Source organism: Panthera pardus, unplaced genomic scaffold, assembly GCF_024362965.1.
Source record: "Panthera pardus isolate Hobbes unplaced genomic scaffold, ASM2436296v1 HiC_scaffold_25, whole genome shotgun sequence".
NCBI lineage: Eukaryota > Metazoa > Chordata > Mammalia > Carnivora > Felidae > Panthera > Panthera pardus.
The window spans coordinates 86,470,963-86,492,303 of record NW_026526821.1 but is presented as its reverse complement, the minus strand read 5'-3'; the positions used below and the strand labels follow the sequence as shown (position 1 = coordinate 86,492,303).

The 21,341-nt window shown below is 44.4% G+C and overlaps 1 protein-coding gene and 1 long non-coding RNA gene across 4 annotated transcripts in view; one reads left to right on the top strand and one right to left on the bottom strand.

Annotated features, from left to right (window-relative positions):
* The window catches only part of CUNH2orf42 (chromosome unknown C2orf42 homolog), a 33,230-nt gene extending 30,230 nt beyond the window's left edge, over window positions 1-3,000 (top strand). For all 3 annotated transcript variants that reach the window (XM_019441003.2, XM_019440993.2, XM_019441018.2), the window contains one exon: window positions 1,868-3,000. In XM_019441003.2, coding sequence (XP_019296548.1) covers window positions 1,868-2,076 — 209 coding nt within the window. In that variant the 3' untranslated portion in view covers window positions 2,077-3,000. The remainder of the gene's footprint in view (window positions 1-1,867) is intronic.
* An 8,008-nt stretch (window positions 3,001-11,008) lies between these two features.
* On the bottom strand, window positions 11,009-21,057 carry LOC109262408 (uncharacterized). Its single transcript, XR_002077754.2, has 2 exons — window positions 20,338-21,057; window positions 11,009-12,232 (listed from the first exon to the last, which is right to left on the bottom strand). It is a non-coding gene; the product is annotated as an uncharacterized LOC109262408 (long non-coding RNA).
* Window positions 21,058-21,341: the final 284 nt, after the last annotated feature.

Here is a 21,341-nt window from a genome sequence, read left to right as displayed (position 1 = left end):
TGTACCATTTTAACCATTTTTAAGTGTATAGTTCTCAGGCATGAAGCACATTTACATTGTTGTGCAACTATTACCATCATCCATCTCCAGAACTTTTTTGTCTTCCTCCACTGAAACTGTACCATTAATTAGTAACTCCCCACTCTCACCTCACCCTTGGTCCCTGGCAACAACCATTCTATTTTCTGTCTCTATTAATTTGACTACTTTAGGTAGCTTATGTAAGTAGAATCATACAGTATTTTTCCTTTCTCTGACTTATTTTACTTACTATAATGTCTACAAGGTTCATCCATGTTGTAGCAAGTGTCAAATTTTCTTTGCCCTTTTTTTCTTTTTTTTTTTTTTTTTTAAGTAAGCAGTGTGCCCAACATGGGATCTCAGGACCCCAAGATCAAGATTCACATGCTCTGGGGCTCCTGGATGGTTCAGTTAAGCGTCTGACTTCAGCTCAGGTCATGATCTCACAGTTTGTGGGTTTGAGCTCTGTTGTCAGCCTCTGTGCTGACAGCTTGGAGCGTAGAGCCTGCTTCAGATTCTCCATGTCTCTCTTTCTCTCTGTCCCTCCCCCACTCACGCTGTCTCTCTCTCTCTCTCTCCTTCAAAAATAAACATTAAATAAATAAATAAATAAATAAATAAAAAGATTCACATGCTCTATCAACTGAACTAGCCAGATGCCCCATAGTTTTGAAAGGTATATTGTATTATTTTAAATTCTGCTAGTTTTTTTTTTTTTTTAGTAAAATGTTTATTTATTTTGAGAGAGAAAAGAGTGCATGAATGCAAGTGGGGGAAAGGTCAGAGAGAGAGATCTCATGAACCGTGAGCCGTGAGATCATGACCTGAGCCAAAATCAAGAGTTGGACCCTGCTAGTGTTTTATATTTTTTTGAAAGCATTCTGTAACCTGAGTTTTTCATGTTTAAATCTTTGATCCTCTGGAATTTCTTTTGATGTAAGGTATGAGGTATGATTCTGCCACCTTTTATTTTCTTCCGGATAGTTATCTAATTGATGCACACTATTATAAGAAACACTTGTATTTTACTAACTGAAATTACTAATCACTAATTTTAGTAATTGAAAATGCAACCTTTATATTATGCTAAATTCCTGTTCTATTTGTGTCCACTTTGGATCTTTCTGTTTTGTTCATTTAATCCGTCTAGACATATGCCAGTACCACACTCCTTTGGTTATTATGGGTTTGTAGTATGTTTTAGAACCATGTAATTTTAATTGTTTCTGGTTTCCTTGAAACTTGACCTTTTCCTGGGGCTCCTGGGTGGCTCGGTCGGTTGAGCGTCCGACTTCGGCTCAGGTCACGATCTCGCAGTCTGTGAGTTCGAGCCCCGCGTCAGGCTCTGGGCTGATGGCTCAGAGCCTGGAGCCTGCTTCCGATTCTGTGTCTCCCTCTCTCTCTGCCCCTCCCCCGTTCATGCTCTGTCTCTGTCTCAAAAATAAATAAATGTTAAAAAAAAAAAAATTAAAAAAAAAAAAAAAAGAAACTTGACCTTTTCTTGCTAGTCTCCCTTTTAATCTCATCCAGCTATCTTTTCTCCTTAATCTGGGCTCTCCTTAGTATTCTTTTGGCTTTATTTCCATGGAGGCTGGGTCTTATTTCATTTGAGGGTACCAGACAGTTCCCTGAAATTTTTATTTGGATAGATACACCAGTAATCACTTTTCCCTTCCCTTGATTCTTCTCCACTGTTTCTCTCTCCTATTTTGTTGTTGTTGTTTTAATTTTTTTCTCCTTTTTTTTTTTTTTTTTTTTATTACTGAACAGAGTTACATCTGTCCAGCCTCAAATTTTGGAATGGTACTAATCAATGTTCTTTTTTTTTTTTTTTTTTGGTCTTCAGGCAACACTTCCCCAGATCAAAAGGAGCCAACACCATTCATCATTGAGTGGATTCCAGATATCCTTCCTCAGTCCAAGATTGGTGAGCTTCGGATCAAGTTTGAGTACGGTCACCACCGGAATGGGCATGTGGCGGAATACCAAGACCAGCGGCCACCGCTGGACCAGCCCTTGGAACTGGCGCCTCTGACCACCATCACTTTCCCATGACAAGGGAAAAAACAAGAGTCTTTTGCTGCTAAATTTGCACATTCCCAACCCTTGACAATTTAAATACTAGTTAGGCACTTAGATGGCTCTGTCACCTAGTGAACTGCTCTTAGCCAAGATGCAATTTCTTATCGCATTCAAGTGGATTCTGTTGAAGAAAAACTCTTCTTGTAAATGGCCTTTTGGTGCTGCTGTGTATGGTCTTCGTTATAAATTGGGTGATATTTCTGGCTAGAATTTTTAAAGGAACAAAAAGGAAACCAGCTCTCTTTCCTTCTTAAAGAACTCACCTTTAGAGTTTGTTTCAAACTTTTTCTAATTCTCTAAGATGTTCGCAGCACTTCTTACACCAACAGTGTTGGAAAGTTAATAATACCCTGTTTAGGGCAGAATGTTAAGGACCATCCTGACAGAGTTCCAGTCATGCCCATTTATTTTGTTCTCAAATAAAAGCACAATGTCACTAGTTTTTCCAAAGTATATCTCATGTTGGCCTGATTATAAAATTATAAGCCTTTGGGGAGATTTAAGTAACAGTGAAATAGGAAAAAGAAGTCCAGGTATCAAGGGATTATTGACATTTCAAACTAATGCTTCTAATTACTTGTTCCCTAGATATTTATTTCCTTCTTTATTCTCCAACAAGTTTAAGAGCTGGTAGGTTCAATTCCTGTTTTTGAGCTCATTGATCACAGAATGGTGATACTGAAGGACAGAGAAGTGGAAGCCTGTCTTCAGGGAGAAAAGAAGGGAGTGACCATTTCCTATATGCCTCCTATGTGCCAGACACTTTCATTTATATTCCCATTTTTCTCATTTAGTCCTTACTGTTTGAGTTTAGATATCACCTCTTCTTTTAAGTTAAAGAGACAGCCTGTTTTTCTTGCTGGAAACGGCATTAAAAATGTTTCATTTTAGTGTAAAGGGCATGTTGTTTCTACTTTATTATCTTACTTTGATATAAATTCCTTGTAAACCATTGTCCTTGGGAACATAAGAAAAATCCCACATAAAGGAGACTCCTGGTTTTCTTTTGACTGCAGGTAACAAAAACCCAACTCTAACCAGCTCAGGCAAAAATGGGAATGAATGGTTCATGGACTTTAACATAGGGCTGGACAGCCATCCATCCTGGGTGGCACTAGGGTGTAACTAGGCCTCAGGAACCCTGGAGCCAAGGTCCATCTGACCCATCACTGTCTCTCCTGGGGCTTCACTCACTCTTAGCACAGAGCAGCACCCTCTAGCCAGAATTCCGACTTTTCAGGCACCTGAAAGTAAGACTTACACTTTTACACTGGAGCGGGATTGGCTGCTCTACTCTCTCTCTCCTCCGAAGGGCAAAGACCCACAAGGAAGACTCTGATTGGCATTTTTGGTAAAAGGGGAGCTGTGTCCCTACAAGGGGGAAAGGGTAGGCAAATTAAGTGTTGTCTATCCTGTGTGATTGAGGGAATAGCTTGTGTGGAGAGCTCACAAATGCTTTCGACAGTGGGGGAATTCCTTGGGGAGACTCCAGAAAGTTTCACAGAGAACTTAGAACTTGTACTGGGCTTTAAAGGAGAAAGGGTTTCTATAGATATGGAGAAGAGAAATTAGGTAAAGCAGAGCCTGCTGGAAAGGAAGACCACCCAAGGAAACACAGTGGTTGGTGCATTCAGGAAATCCTGCAACCTGAGTACTTTAAGGACATTGGTTACAGCTTTTTGACCAAGACAGACCTGTGAGTAACAGGCAAATGCCTGGATCTAGTAGTACTTGACTATAGCCACGGATGAGAATACCCACAAAGGCCATAAAACACATGGCTGGGACAAATGATCCACCCAAAGAGGAACAGTACTCAAGTGTTAAGATCTTTACCCTGGACCACCCCAACCCACCTTCACAGTCCATCAAAATCTGGAATGGGGTTCAGAGTTACATTGACCAATAATTCTAATTTGACACTCTCTCTAACAGGTCAAGCATGGGCCTACAAGTACCAGTAAGAGTACTGTACCCACTCTCAACATCCAGACCTCTGGGACACCACTAGCATTGACCTCATTTCAGACTCAGCCCACACTACCACCCCAGGGTGATCCCAGATACTCCCAGCAGAAAAAGGCTCTTCAAACTCTGCACACATCTGCCTCCCCACCTCTCCATGCTCCCACCTGCTATCCATTGCATACCTCCATTAGTCATAGGAATCTCCCATCTCTGGGAGAAAAGCTAATGCCTTTCAACATTGCAGCCACCATTTGTATTTCGGAGTGAACAGCTCAAAAACCTCCATGTCCACGTAGTCACCTGTTTAGTGCACGGACTGACGATCCTTAGACAATATTAATAGGTACGAGAGGGATGCCACCTTAACCCCTCCAGACAAAATGGCTGGGCCCCTAATGTTGTGGGCATAATGAGAACAACTTGCTGCCACTCCACCCAGATCACTTTGGTTCTAACCTATCATGTCCCTGCTTCTACCAGAACTACTGTCATCTCAACAGCTCGCTGGCTTAGAAGAACGATAAGCCACTCAGAGACCTCCTGAAAATCTGACTCTAAGAACCACCCGCATAAGTGAGGGTCTGTAGGCCTGCCACCTAGTTCTTTCATGGTACCAGATGTCATCGGTCCCAGTCACATAAGTTCACCCTTTCACTGATTCCTATTATGTCCTTTCTGCCAGTAACCCACCCTTCCTTCCAACCCATGTGTACATGCATATATATGCACACACACCATAACACTCTGGCCTCCTACTCATCTAGCTCTGGCCACCTACAGAATGCAGCCTGTGTACATCATCTAAGAGGCACTATTCTGTCAGTATCTGGTTCTCCCAGGTCAGAGCCCAAAACCTGCTCTCTATTAGAATAACCAAGGGAAATCCCACTGTGTCTGCTAAAGGTGAGAGAATGGGCAGGGGCTGCCCTCCTCCAGCCCTTTGAATGACCTGAACCCTCTCAAGTACTCATCACATACAACACAGAAAAGTTAGCCACAGAGAAAAATTCCTGGGTCTTTTTTTTTTTTTTTTTGTGAATTTTCCCAAGATGAACCTTCTCACCCCCTTGGCTTATTTCTCTTTTCATCTCCCAGATTCTGGCTTCCTAGTTTTCTTCCTATTTTGTGATATTTTCTGATACTCCTTATTGAATGCTTTTTTTAAGTTTTTTTTTCTTTTTTTAAGTAATCTCTATACCCAACTTGGTGTTCGAACTCACAACCCTGAGATCAAGAGTCATCTGTTCCACTGACTAAGCAAGCCAGACACCCCTGGATGCTTTTTTAAAAACTGCCTTACAGACCTTGCTCCTTGTCTGCATGCCTTCCCACCATCCAGCTCTGCAAGCTCCCTTCACATCTTTGTACCATCACACCAGCCTCGCCAAGGGAATAGGATACCATGTTTTACCATAGTGCTCTATGCATAGGCATCACCCAGGGATCTAGTTACAATCTAGCATATTCTGATTCAGAGGTTCTAGGGTGGGGTCCAAGATTCTGCATTTATGTCCTCAAACTGGATGCAGCATGTACTGGACTGCACAAATGCAGCTGGACTCCAGAATGCACTCTCCATAGCAAGACCTAATGCCTGACTTGGTACTGTGACTCCCACCTCTCACTGCCACTAATGGGAGGGCAGGGCTGGAGGTCGGTGACACAAAGCAATCAGCAGCAGCTGCTAGAGCAATAGCTAGCATGCACCTAAGCATTTCAAGGCAGTGTGTTAGGTTGAGATGCTTTATGGTATGCTCCCACGAAGTTGCTCCAACCCTTGGAGGCACTGGCCTTCCTCCTACCAACTGGTTCCAACTCCACAATTTCAGAAGTAAAAAGTGTTATCTGTAACCACCACGACATTCCCTGCGGTTTTCCTCCCTTCTCTCCAGCACTTTTTCAACTGTCCTCTTCACACCACCTTAAGGTTCAGATTTTAAACCCTGGGTTCAAACCCTGACTCTGCCACCATCTTATTAACTATGCAACCTTGGGCAAGTTATTCAACCCTATGGTCCGGTGACCTCACCTGGATGATGTGTGTACTAAATAAGGTACTGTGTGTGAAATCCTCGTTAAATACCATCTATTACCTTTTTGCCTATTGTTTGCTCTCCCTTCCTTTTCAGTCGTGTTTTTCTAACTTGGCCTTGAGACTGGAATGTTTTGTTTAATGTTAACAGAAAAGCTACAAATCAATATGAAAGGGTGTGTGTAGTGCTGGCATTCATTTTCTTCGTTATCTTTTTCCCTTTTTTTTTTCAAAATTTCTCCGATGAACAGTATTACTTCGGTAAGTTCCAAAAAGGAAAAGTCCTACCCTTAAAACAAAGGACATAAAGGTTACTCCACAGAAAGGTGGAAAAGAAAAAGAAAGACGCCTTGGCGCCGCGGGCGGGGGCCGGTCACGTGGCGTCCGCCCCCTTTCCCCCTCCTCAGCGAGGTGACGTAAGTCACGTACCCCTCCCGCCCTCGCCGCTCCTTCCGGCCGGTTGGGCAGCTCTTTCTTCCACCAGGCGGCGCCGCAGGACGTTCTGTTGCCGACGCCTTCTGCGCAGCCTCACTGGAGCCCGGGACACGTCACCACTTTCGCGTCTTTTCTGGAGAGCGCGGGAAGGCGAGTGCAGGAGGGTGGTGACGACATTGGGGTTCCCCGCGTGGCTCGCGGGGGCGGGGCCGGGGACGTGGCGCGCCAGGAGAGGGGAGGGCGGGTGGCGCCGCGCGCAGGCTGACTGGGCCACGCCCACCTCGTGACCCACAGTGTGGCCGAACTGCTGGAAAGGTGCTGACGAGGCGGGTTGGATGGGGAGGGGCACTCGTCCCTGCGCGAGGCCCTTTCGAGGTCGTTATTTCGCCCAGGTCGCCCTCAGACGTGCCCCGGGCGCCTCTGGGTCCAACTTTAAGCCGAGCACCGACTTCCTGGCACCCTCGTGGGGGCGGGTCCAAGCCTGCGCTGCGGCCGGCGCGCCCTCAGGGCAGCGGAGAGGACTCGGGGCACGTGGGCCCGGGCCGCACACCAGCTGCGACCGCGCGGCTCTTCGGGGAAGGAGTCGCCGCGCCCAGGCCCCTCCCCGCCGTGGCTCAGGCTTTCTTCCTCCCCGGCCTCCCAGTATTGGTCCGCCCCCACTCTTGCCGTTCCTGCCTGCGCCGGGAGAGAGGAGGAATGTGGGCTCTGGAAGGAGACTTGGCTTTGAATCCCGACCCGCCGCTTAGTCTTGGCCTTGGGCGAGTCATTCAGTTCTCCGAGTGTCGGTTTCTTCCTTTGTAAAATACGGATTGTACCATCCACTTAAGAGATGCATTAGTCTGTCCCTAACACAGGGTAGGTGGTCAGTCAAAATATGAAACTTAAAATCCACCTTTTGCCATTGGGTCCTTAGAACCAGTTTGCAGGGCCATTAATCCCTCGGTAGCCCTTAGAAGGCTTAGTGTAGTTCCGTGTACTGGTTTTTAAGAGAAGCGCTTCCCTTTTCTTAATGTGAACTCCACAGCCTGCCCAGTGGCTTTGAAAGAAAAGGGGGCAAGGGGTTCATCCACGACCTGATGAGTTGAACATGGGGCCTAATGAAAGTTTAGGGACGGGTGGTTACTGGAGTTTTTCTCTGGGCCCCAGCCCTTGTGAAACTACTTAACTGAGGCACCACAGGATTTCCTGCTGGGAACCCTGTCTAGGGCACACACTGCCAGGTACCCTTCAGTTGTCTCTCTCCTGTTGCTGTGCCTTGTCAGAATCTTTCGTCTCGTATTACGTTGCTGTGGCCAAGTCATTTTTCCTGGGATGGCCTGATCCCTGGGGACAAGCTAGCTTCCAGTAGCTTATGTAGGAGGCTGGTCTGAGTAAACAGTGCAAGACTATCTTCTTGAAGGAGGAAAACTAATGTATCCTGAAGTGCTATTTAGCATGTGTCACAAACTGTATTAGGTTTTTCTTTTTCTTTTTTAAAATTTACATCCAAATTAGCATATAGTGCAACAATGATTTCAGGAGTAGATTCCTTAGTGGCCCTAACCCATTTAGCGCCCCCCCCCCTCCCACAACCCATCCAGTAACCCTCAGTTTGTTCTCCGTATTTATGAGTCTCTTCTGTTTTGCCCCCCTCCCTGTTTTTCTATTTTTGTTTCCCTTCCCTTATGTTCCTCTGTTTTCTCTCTTAAAGTCCTCATATGAGTGAAGTCATATGATTTTTGTCTTTCTCTAATTTCACTTAGCATAATACCCTCCAGTTCCATCCACATAGTTGCAAATGGCAAGATTTCATTCTTTTTGATTGCCGAGTAATACTCCATTGTATATATATACCACATCTTCTTTATCCATTCAACCATCGATGGACATTCGGGCTCTTTCCATACTTTGGCTATTGTTGATAGTGCTGCTATAAACATGGGGGTGCATCTGTCTCTTCGAAACAGCACACCTGTATCCTGTGGATAAATACCTAGTAGTGCAATTGCTGGGTCTTAGGGTAATTCTATTTTTAGTTTTTTGAGGAACCTCCATACTGTTTTCCAGAATGGCTGCACCCGCTTGCATTCCCATGTATTAGGTTTTTCACACAAGTTACCATCTCATTTGATTTCCACAACCGGTCCTATGAGCTAGGTGGAATTATCATCCCTTTACATAGAAGAGGAAACTGTGGTTCACCAGGTTAAGTGACATAACTCACAGCAAGGATATGGTAGAGTCATGTGTTTGGGATTCCATACTAAAGTTTGGTTCTGTGGCAGTGGCAAGAAACAGGTAGTACCTGGGCAGCCTTTCTCTAGGATGTGTGATGCCCAGGACCATCCTAGAGGGTATGAGTGAAGGCATGTTACAGTGTGGGCTTCACCTCCATACCCCCACTCTCTTGGCCACTCCTGCCATTTGTATCAAAGCAAAACCAGGTTAAATGACAAAGGGCAGCATTTGTGACTCCAAAAGACAGAGAAGGGGTAACTTCCCCCCACTTTGCCTCAGTCATGGATGTGTTAATGGAAGGACTCCTGTGTATCAGAGTTGAGTCTTTTTTTAGCACCTGGCAGGAGCCACCTCTCCTTGCACCTGCTGCTTCTACAAACCATTGCTCATTTGCCAGTCAGCAAGGCAAAAGGCAGAAATGTGGTGTCTGAGTAAGTTGGATCCAATGTACCTCGGGGACGGCTGTGTTCTCTATATTATGTTGTGAGAGTGGCGGCTCATACTCACTGCTGAGTTGTACGTGGAACTGCAAGAGACAAGAGAAAGGCAACAAAGGCAGAAGTCCCCTCTCCATTTTCATTCTTTTAATTCTTGAACTTGGCTAGCACAATAGTTAAAAAAATTGCCAAGATGAGGCAAGCTAATAAGGACTCAGGTATTTTGGAGTAATTCCTTAAAACCCAGAACTTTGTAAGTAAATACTCCATGGTTTTGAGCAAGGCAGGTAGTTTCCAATCAAGAGAACAGATGAGCCTACTTGATTCAGGGTCACTTTGAATAGGCATTTGTTTTTGTTTTCATTTTTTTCTTTCTCTTTGCTGGCAAAGCAATCCTTGCTGTCCTGACTCATGGCATATTTATTAAAACCTACAAGGTATGGACCCTTAGGTGCTTATAGTCTAATTGGACAAATGTCTTTTGTTTTGTCTAATACAGCATGCACACCTAAGTGACAGGAAATGAGTTTCCCTTCAGACCAGTAAAATTACATGTGATGGGTGATTAACTATCCAGGAAAGTAAACCATGAAATTTCAAGTGTATTGCCTGAAAGTTTGAGGACACCCAGAACATTGATCAGATGACTGAGAGCAATCTCAGGAAGGAAGGGCTGGAAAATGGTCATAATTTTGGTTAAGTCTGATCAATTGTGTTATAAAGTGTTTTGGAGACCTGAACACAAGGGTTTTGGCCATCCTTGGAAGCACCAGCACTGCCTAAAGAAGGGTAGGTCTTGACTAAGGGGACTTGAGCTCCATGATTTCCTTGGTCAGACTGCTCTTACAGCAGGGAAGAAGGGCCCTGCCCTAAAGGAGAGATGTGACTTCAGGTTACTTTTTTTTTTTTTTAAGTTAATTTTTTCCCCCATTTATTTTTGAGAGAGAGCAGAAGCAGGGGAGGGGCAGAGAGAGAGAGGGAGAGAGAGAGAGGATCCCCAGCAGTATTTGCACCGTCAGCACAGAGCTTGAACTCACAAACCGTGAGATGATAACCTGAGTCAAAACCAGGAGTTGGACACTCAACCGACTGAGCCCCAGTTACTTTTATTCTAAGTTCCATATTTACCAAGCAGTCTTTAGGCCATGAGGAAAAGATCAGCCAGTCAAGTCAATTCAACCATTCCAGAGCCTCAGAATGTCTGTTATTCTTCATTTGAATCCATACATTGATTGGCATTTGGTTTATATGTGCCTTGGCCTCTGTGTGAACTTAGTTAATAAGTGTTTGAGAGATGGGTTCCCTTGCAGTTGGCCAGCCTGAAAGTGTAAGGCCCAGATCTGGGTTCTTCTTTTAATTCAGCAATTAAGTACTGCCTAGGGGGACCTGTGGAAAAGGGGTAGGAGACGAGAGAGCAGGGGCGGGAAGCTAGCTTCGCCAAGGAAAGACTACCCTTGTCTTATTGTTGACTTCCCTGTTGCATCAGGAAAATTGCATCCAGGAAAATTATATTCTCAGCACAAGGCAGAAAGTGTTAAACTGTAGTTGAGCGATGCAGGCTTGGAGTGCTCTAGATCACCATGGTAAGATTATTGTGGGAGGTTAAAGGATGGTGCCACAAGAAGGTTGGTAGGACTTGCCAGGTGAATGTGGTTTCAGCAGATGGAGATGTCAGAGGTGGAGAAGTACACTCCCCTCCAGAGCTGATGTAACATATATAGTCATATGATCCCTTAGCTGTTAAGCCAAGGTAAAAACATTGTTGTGGCAGGAGAGGGAGTGGTAGGACCCAGAGAAAAGTAAGGATAAGCAACTATTCATTCAACAGTTTGTTTATTCAACATTTATTGAGTACCCTGTGCCAGGCATTGAGCTGGGTCCTATGGATACAGAAATGAACAAAACAAACAAAAGCCCTACCTTCAAAAAGTTTATAGGCCAATGAGGAGAGAGAGAAAAAGAGTATGAAAGGAAGGAAGGAAAGAAGAAAGGGAAGGAGGGAGGGAGGGAGGAAGGATGGTTATAGTATGTCGGATGAGCTGTGGAGAAAATTAAAACAAGTGGTGGGGAGGTAGGAGGATATGATGAGGCGTTTTTCTCCAAAGTTTAAATGAATTATGTGCAAGTTAATATAGATACAAAGACACACAGTCTTTGATCATATTCTGTGAGTTGGGAGCCAACCAGGTTGTGGCCCAGGAGATAAGGTTTGTCTGTGAATATGACTCACTGCTTGGGAAGAAATAAGTCAAGATCTCTGAGTGGAGTATTTTCTTCTGAAAGCCAGAAAATCCAGGTGAGATGATAGAGGGAAATGGAATTGCTCCCCAGACCCCTAAATAGAAACACTTTGGTTCTAAGAAAAGTGTTGGCCTAGTGAACTATAATAGAGCTAAGCAGGAAAGAGGAAAGAGCTGGAGAAGCACCTTCTCAGCTACTTCTGCCCAGAGGGTGGGACGTGGGGAGGAAAGGAAGTCAGGCCTTGAGAGATGTGGCTGGGTGGCTGTGGAATATGATGAGACCATATGTGTTTCCTCAGGAGGTTCCCTGTTCACAGGTGCAGGCATGAGTGACAGTGAAACCCACCCACCTTGTGCTCCACAGCACTATTTTCTGAACCTAGAATTTCAGAACTATAAAGTTCATCCTACTCCTTGGTGCCCAAGATGAAACTGGGACACAAAATATTGGCATTCTGAAGACAATAGTAGAAGGAAGTAGAAGTTTGTGGTTGAGGAAGGAAAGATCAAATGTGGGACAATATGAGTTCTAGTGTTAACAAATAGTACCCATTGGAACAAGGGTGAGAGATGTACAACAGGTTCTCAAAAGTCTGCACCAACCTGCAAGACTTCGGAGTCTGTGGTCACCTATATTCTCTTTGAAGCTGGGGAAATGGGGTCGGGATAAGGCTGGTAGTAAATTTGGTCCAAGGCTCTTTAAGACAAGACCCTGTCTGCTCAGAATCTGTGCATGAGGCCTTCCCCAGGCCAGATTCCTTGAATCAGTTCATGTCTCCATATTCCCATGCTCCTCTTGCCTGGAAATAAAAACAAACTACCTCTCAGTAATTGGAATGAGTGATCTTCATACCTGCTTTTGAGCTCTCCTTTTTTTTTTTTTCTTTTTGTTTATTTTTGAGAGAGAGAATAAGCAGGGGAGGGGCAGAAAGAGAGGGAGACACAAAATCTGAAGCAGTCTCCAGGCTCTGAGCTGTCAGCACAGAGCCTGATGCAGGGCTCAAATTCATGAGCTGTGAGATCATGACCTGAGCTGAAGTCAGTCACCCAACTGACTGAGCCACTCAGGCACCCCTGAGCTCTCCTTTTAAGCTGACAGATTTCTGAGAGCCTCAAGGATACAATCTTGCAGTTTCACATCTGCCGGTTATCTTGTTTTTCAGTGACAAAACTGTGTTTTGAGCCAGGATGTCCTGACAGGAAACCTGGTAATATAATGCTCCTTCTTCCTGCTGATGTGTTCTGTGTGGATATGTGGAAGCCACATAGCTTCTTGATGCTTTTTACAGTGTATGGTGCTCATTATCCTCAACCTGGTTGGGGTTTTCCTCTGAGAATAACCCAATACAGAATGAATCTCGTGGTGTCACTCCTGGTGATGCTGTACATGTGTAATAAGGAGTGGGTATGCAGTCTCCATGGGGCCTTCTGCTCTGAGCCCTAGTGAATTTAGCAACGCTGGATGGTAGTGTTCTGGCCCAGCACGCTCAGGGGATGTATGTGGTATGGTTCTAGACACCTGAATCCCTGCCAAGCTTAGCATCGCTGGGAATGGCTTGCTTTTAGACTCACATCTGATTTAAGCAGAACCTTTCATTGAACACATCTGGCATACATACATCTCAAATTTCCTGCACATTAGCGAAAGAATTCCAGCTAATGAAAGCTGGAAACTGAAAGCTATGACACTGTTATGACTAAATTAACACCCTGAAAAGGTTAGTGAGTCTTATATGGATTACATTACCTAGAGTTCAACCTCTGGTTGTGATCTTTGCAATAGAAAAGGTATTTCCCCAATACCCTAAAAAAGGAGAAAACTGTTCATATAAATCATATTTCTGACAACAGCTAACCACGAAAATGTCCATAACTCAGTGATATAGTTGATACCTTGCAAATGGCTTTAAAGAACAAAACTAGTGAGTCCCAACACATCTATGAGCTGATGGTGTCCTAACAGGGTTATTAGAGATCGGTGGCAAGAACTGAGTCTCATGTTTGTTTCTATCCCCAGCACAGGGCCTCAGACAGCCATGGATACACATTAGGTGTCGATTAACAGTCACTGAATTACTAAATGGAAATTTACTGGGGCTCTCTGCACTGTTAGACTTCACACACAAATAGACCTGCCCTGTGGGATCCTTAGCAAGAGCAGATATTTTATGAGAGCTGTCACTCGACTTGATTGGTTAGACAAAGTGAAATCAAGCGATTGTGTTTTAAAACCAAATATATTTACTCTGCTAAATTTTACAACTGGAATGTTCTACTCTGGGTGGAGAGTTGTACAAAATGACCTCTAATTTGAGGTTTGTAGGTTTAGGAAAATGCAGGGGTTTTTTTGTTTTGTTTTTTTTTTTAAGGCACTGAGATGAACCCAGCAGGGTGAGCTGGCAGGAAGTCAGACTGCGGTCCTTGCCTGCAAGGATGACACAGGCCAAAGGAAAGAAGGAAAACAACAAGGCAGCCAGCACTACTAAAGCATTTTGCAAAGTTCTGCAGAGCTTTCCAGGTTTTTCTGGAAAAAGGAAGAAAAGAAAGTAAAGGGCAAGAAGAGGATTGGTTAACAGCTGGCTTCAGAAATGCTGACTAGTGTATTTGCCTATTGGTTTTATTTTTCTAAGTCAGGGATAAGGAAAGAGTGTGGTTGGTCTGGCACTGCTTGCTAGCAAGGCAGTCTCTCCTGGTCTGTGTGCTGATGCTGTTGTCAGCACCACTAGAGGAGTCTCATTGAAAAGGGGATGCACACTGCCCTCCACGGATGTCTGAGGTGTGTGGAAGAGTAGAAAAGAGTAGAAAAACAAAAGAGCTATGTTTGATTATATTTTGCTTTTAAAAGGTTTATATGTTTACTTTTGAATAGGTAATTTGACTCCATGACTCAAAACTAAAAATATATATATATAAAGGTATAGAGTGAAGAGTATCTGTCATGTTCCTATGCCCCATCTGCCCATTTCCCCCACCCCATATAGATAACCCTGTATTTAGGTTTTTGTTTATCCTTCTAATGTTGTTTTCATGTATATACAAGCTGAAACAAAAATATACTCTTTATTGCATTTTAACTTTAATGGTACCATGTTATACACACCTTCTGCACTTTGTTGGTTTTTTCTGCCCACTTAACACTGTATTTTCGAAACATGTCCTTATCAATATGGAGAGAGCATTGTCATTTTTATTTTTATGGCTATAGAGTTTTACAGTGTATGGATATGCTGTAATTTAATTGGTTCCCACTGAGGGACATTTAGGTTATTTCAAAATTACAAATTAGGGCATGGACCTTAAAGACAGATGTGCTTTCTGGGGCTCCTGGGTGGCTCAGTTGGTTAAGTGTCCACCTCTTGATATCAGCTCAGGTTATGATCTCATTGTTGGTGGGATCGAGCCCTACATGGGGCTCCATGCTTACAGTGAGGAGCCTGCTTGGGATCCCTCTCTCTCTCTCTCTCTCTCTCTCTCTCTCAAATAAACATTTAAAAAATTAAAAAAAAAAAAAAAAAAAAGACCAATGTGCTTTCAAATCCTAGTCCTGATGTTAATAGATGATTGACTTTGGGCTTCATTGCCTCATCTGTAAAATGGGAATTATTTTATATTTTTATTACCTGTCCCATAACATCGCTGTGAAAGATTGAATAATATAATATACAATGAACTTAAGAGATAGTAGGTGCTCGGTGAAAACAATGTACCTTGCAACTAGGCATACTAAAACATGTTCTTGAAAAAGAAGACATTTTGGTTGCTCCTATTGAAACAGAGAGCAATCATATACATTTAAGTACATCTTTTTAGAATCAGTGCATGTTTGTTTTAAAAAGACCAGGTAATTAAAAAGAAAAATATAAATTACCTATGTATGGTTTTACCACTCAAAACTGCTAACTTTTGATCTCTTTGCATTGCTCCGGTTTCCATAGTCACATTATCCCCTCTTCTCTGAGTGTCAGATCCTCTGCCTCTCTGTTATAAGTGTGCCTTTGATGGCATTTAGGCTCACTCAGATAATCCAGGATAGTTCCCTCATTTAAAAATCCTTAATTTAATCACTTCTGCAAGGACCTTTTTTCCAAATAAGGTAACATTTACACATCCCACAGATGGAGACATGGATATCTTTTGGGGGGACCATTTTTCAGTTTACCACAGGGAAAAATTGACATCTTTACCATTGTGACTTATTTATGTATATTTTTTATATTTAATGTTTATTTATTTATTTTGAGAGAGTGTGTGCACAAGCAGGGGAGGGGTAGAGAGAGAGGGAGAGACAGAATCCAAAGCAGGCTCCTCACTATCAGCATGGAGCCCCACGTGGGGTTTGGTCCCACCAACCATGAGATCATGACCTGAGCTGTAATCAAGAGCCAGACACTTAATCAACTAAGACACCCAGGCGCCCTTGCAGTTGTGATTTATAATAAGAAGTATATATTTGGTCTTTATCCCATTTCTTTTTCCTTTCTTTTTTTGGGGGGAGGGGGTTCTTTATCCCATTTCTAAAACCCTTTAACTTTCCTAAGTGATAAGAGTGGGAAAGTTGTCTTGGCTAAAGACACTGAGGTGGCTGTTGTTGGAGAGGACACCAGATGAGCCAGCCTGGTGCTTTCCTGCCCCACTCCAGCCCTCCTCTTTTGGCTCATGTAGTTACCAGTGTTTGGGTGCTGAGCCCTTCCCTCTGAGTCAGGAAAGAACCATTTCTCATCCTTTGTCTGACTAAAGTGCGGGACCTGTGTTGGTTTCTTTTAATGCTGGATTTCCAGTGAGTGGGGGAGGAAGGGGAAACCCATGTGTAGAATCTGGCTTTACGTGGAATGCAGCAGGTTGGCCCCTAAACTTTAACTGAAGGCATTCTTAGCACTGGCTTCATATGTAAGTATCCTTTTCCAAATGTTCAGAAGGCTGTAGGCTTACCCTCTAAGGCAGAGGCCTGGAAGTACCCCTGAAGAGAGGCGATTTGTGATGTAGTAAGAGTTTAAAGGAAGGGAGGGAAAAAGGGTGAGACCCCACCTCTAGCCTATAACTAACCACATCCTCTCTCCCATTCGAGCCCCTGAACAGTTCGAGGAACTTTCTAGAAGTACATGCAGGGAGACAGAATGGGGTCACTGTGGTAAGACTGGCTGGCCACCCACAAAGATCCCCCTGGTGTCAACTCACCTCAGAGCTTAGTCTGGCCCTCAGCCTTGCCTGGCTCAAGACCTGATTTATTAACACACAAAGAGTGGATCAGTTCTCCGGGGGCTGACTCATTAACCCAGCTCTCAGACACTGATGTAGGTGCAGCCGTTAGTATTTTGATCTCCTAACCAATGTGTTTTTTACTCTCAGTTTCCTCTTACCCTCTAACCCTCCCTCCCTTTGAGATGGCCTGTACTGTGAGGCATCTTTTGTCTCAAGGCACCACTGTACAGCACAATGCAGGGAACAGAAGACGAAAGACTTAGACGAGTCTGATTAGTCCCCACCCCCCAAGCCCACTGGGTCAAGTTTTCCCAGACTGGGATATGGATGCTGTCTCAGGGCAGGGCAGTGGCACCTGGCACCTCAGAGGGTCTGCACTTGTCCTTCAAGTGTCCCCATACCTAAGAGCACAACAATAAATAGCAAATAAAAAACACCATGAGAGACTGAGACAGCAACTGCAGAACGTAAACAGCCTTTTCCCTTTTATGAAAAAAGAGGCCCCACACTTTGATTTCACACTGAGCCCCACAAATTACGTAGCTGACCCTGCTGGCAGATAAGGCATTCCCAAAGGAGTTAGCCAGAAGTCTAAGAATATTCTGGGGGTATTATGGCTTAAGTAAGAATGTAAGTTAGCCCTGCCCAAATTTGGAACAATGTTGGGACTATTTCAAGCCTTGAGAAATGTCAACACTAGTTTTGAAGGACTATTAGCAAAGCAAATGTGAAGTGACTGCACATGTGATAAGGCAGAAAACTCAAACTTGCTAGGTATGTGTTGGCTGTCCAGCTTCATTTGGAATAGGAAAAAGGTGGGCAGAATAGGCTGTCTGGGTAGTACCCCACCCCCCACCCTTTGAAGCAAGAACTCAGCTTGTTTATCCTGATAATCTGGAATCAGATCTGACTATCAAAACTTCAGAAAATCTTGATTTGAAAAGAAATTTGATCTCTTCACACTTTCTTCAATATTAGGTGCTGCAAAATTATGGTCGTTGGCAATTTATTACTCAACAATGGTCTCATGTGTTTATTTTTATTCAGTTCCTAGGAGAATTGAACTTACATCAAATGGGTCTTTGTTAAAAAAAAAATCACTTTATTTTTTTAAAAAAAATTTTAACATTTATTAATTTTTGAGAGACAGAGAGAAACACAGTGTGGGTGGGGGAGGAGCAGAGAGAGAGGGAGACCCAGAATCCAAAGCAGGCTCCAGGCTCTGAGCTGTCAGCACAGAGCCCAACATGGGGCTCGAACTCACTGACTGCGAGATCATAACCTGAGCTGGAGTCGGTCGCCCAACTGACTGAGCCACCCAGGCGCCCCCCCCAAAAAAATCACTTTAGATGTTTGTCTCCTTTTTTGAATTTCCCATTCATATTCCCCATTTTCTTATTTATTTGCAAGCACTTCCTACATATTAAAAATAATGTTTGTTATATGTGTTGCAAATAGGTTTTCCCAATTTGTCCATTGTCTTTTTTTTTTTTTTAATTTTTTTTTAACATTCATTCACTTTAGAGACAGAGAGAGACAGAGCATGAATGGGGGAAGGTCAGAGAGAGAGGAAGACACAGAATCTGAAACAGGCTCCAGGCTCTGAGCTGTCAGCACAGAGCCCGACGTGGGGCTTGAACTCACGGACCGCAAGATCATGACCTGAGCCGAAGTCGGTCGCCCAACCGACTGAGCCACCCAGGCGCCCCTTGTCCATTGTCTTTTAACTTTGTCCCCCTGGAATGTCTCCAAGCCATAACATCTAATGGAAGTGAATGAGGTCATACTAACAGTAATACTGAAATCTCATTATTTCAAATTAATAATCACCTTATTTACCACTAATAATTATCAACACTTAGTGAGCATGTACTAAATGTTTCACATACCATTAGTCCTCACAATTAGCCTACAGAGGGGGGCTTTGTCAGTTCCACCTTGTAAGTGAAGAAACAGATAAGAGAGGGTAAGTAATTTGTCCAATCACACAGCCTAGTAAGGAATGGAATATGGATCTTGATCCTAAACCTGTCTGACACCTATGTCCCAGGTTCCAACCCTGCACTGTCCAATATAGTAGCCATAAATGGCTGTTGAGCACTTGAAATGTGGCTAACCTGATTTGAAAGACCAAGTATGAAGGGCATCTGGGTGGCTCAGTCAGTTAAGCATCCGACTTCCACTCAGGTCATGATCTCATGGTTTGTGAGTTTGAGCCCCACATTGGGCTCTGCTGACAGCACAAAGTCTGGAGCCTGCTTTGGATTCTGTGTCTTCCTCTCTCTCTGCCCCTCCCCTGCTCTCTCTCTCAAAAATAATAAATAAACATTAAAAAAAAAAAAAAAGACCAAGTATGGTAAAAAAGAATGGGAGATATCTTATTAAAGTTGATTATATGTTGAAACAATAATATATTGGATACATTGTGCTAAGTTAAGAATTTTAGTGTTTCTTTTTATTTTTAATTAACTAATTTATTTTTTATTTTAGAGCAATTGGGCCAGTGGGGAAGAGGGGCAGAGGGAGAGACAGAAACCCAAGCAGGCTCCATGCTCAGTGGGGCTTGATCCCATGACCCTGAGATCATGATGTGAGCCAAAATCAAGAGTCCCACACTCAACCAACTGAGACACCAATGTGCCCCTCTTTTTATTTTTTTAATGTGGCTACCAGAATATTTTATTTTTTTATTACTATTTTTTTATTTTTGAGAGTGAGCGCGAGGGAGGGGCAGAGAGAGGCGGAAACAGGATCTCAAGTGGGCTCCATGCTGATAGCAGTGAGCCTGATATGGGGCTCTAACTCATGAACTGTGAGCTTAAGTTGGACACTCAACTGACTGAGCCACCCAGATGCCTGCTACTAGAAAATTTTAAATATGAACCACAGGACAGTTCCACTTTCCTATACTGTTGTTCTTTAGGAGGGTGAAGGCAGTCTTCATGGTCCCTTGAGTCTTTACCAGTTATCATAGTATTGGCCTTTCTATTTGTTAAACTAAAACCTCTAGTTTTGTTTTGTTTACATGAACTAAAATAATCCCAGGACCTCACTTTCTTTTTTAAGTTATTCATTTATTTAGAGAGAGCAGGGGAGGGGCAGAAAGCAGGGGAGAGAGAGTCCCAAGCAGGCTCCACACTGTCAGTGCAGAGCCCAGTGTGAGGCTGGAACTAACAGTGAGATCATGACCTGAGCAGAGATTGAGTCCAATGCTTAACTGACCGATTGAACCACCTAGGCGTCCCAGGACCTCTTTCTTGAACGTTCTCAGTTCCCGCCACTCTTTTTCATACAACCAGGCTTTACTAACTTGTTATCCGCATCTGGATAGTCTCCAGTGCGTGGCTTTGTCCCTTGGCAAATACAAAGGTGAATGTCCCCAAATTAATAGAAAGTAGAATGGTGGTTGCCAGGGGTTGGGGGGATTATTGTTTAATGGGTACACAGTTTCAGTTGGATGTTGGGAACATTCTGGAGATCGATAGTGGCCATGGTTGCACAACCATGTGAATGTACTTAGTGCTACTGAACTGTACACTTAAATTTGGTTGCAATGATAAATTTTGTTATGTACATTTTATGTACAATGTAAAAAAAAAAATGGTCACATATTACAACATGGACGAACCCTGTAAACATGCTAAGCAAAATAAACCTGATAACAAAGTATAAATACTGTAGGATTTAAATTCCATGAGATACCTACGAAGAGACGGAAAGTAGATCTGAGATTACCCGTAGCTGAGTCGGGGAGGCGAGGAGCAAATGGCGGCTCAGGCGAGAGACGAGGGAGTGGGGGCCGTGGGAGTGCGCCGGCGGCGGCCGGGAGAGGGGGTGCAGACAGAAGGCCCGCGGGTGGTGCGTGCCAGCCCCTGCGCTCCCCGCCCGGGCGCACGCGTCTTTGTGTGGATGGAGGGCATCAGCAGCCCAGCAGGCGGCGAGGCGTGCGGAGCGGCCCGGGCCGGGGAGCGCCGGGCGTGAGGCGGGAAGAGACCTGGGCGGCCGGCAGGGGCTGCGGCCGGGCGGTGGGGGAAGGGAAGCGAGGCAAGCAACTCGTTGGGCCGTCCCCGCCCCACCCCCCAAGCTGCCGCTGCCCGTGCACTAGGCGCCTGCCCCGCTTTCTCCCCACCCTCCGTTAACAAAGAGCTCGGGGGAATCTCGCACCGAGGTACGCGCGCCGAGCGGACATCCTCGGACCTGGAAGTATAGCCACCGGCGGAGAAGCCGGAGGTGCCCCTGGTCCGGTGCCGCTTGGCCTGCGCCGGGATCAGCCCTGCCTCACGGTCTTTACCTGCGACCCTGGCGCCCTACGTAGCTTTTTTGTTTTTTATTTTGTACTTGCTCGTTTTACTCTGCAAGTGTTAAGGATTTTCCCCCTCTCTCCTTCTCCTTCTGCTTCCGCCATCCCAATTTTGGCCAGAGTATTTACCCCCATGTTCACGTAAAACTACGGGGGCGCGCGCGCACACACACACACTCTCTCTCTCTCTCTCTCTCTCTCTCTCTCTCGCTCTCTCGCTCTCTCGCTCTCTCGGTGTTTCCTTTTGTTTTCTAAGATGGCATCGCATAGCATACTACACTGGCATCTTGCTTTTCTAGCACACCTTGGAAACCCGAAGTCCTGTCCGGGTTTACCCTACTAATGGCTGAATATTGATGCACGGCGTGAAGGCGCCTCAGCTCATCTAATAATTATGTTGTTCATGTCCT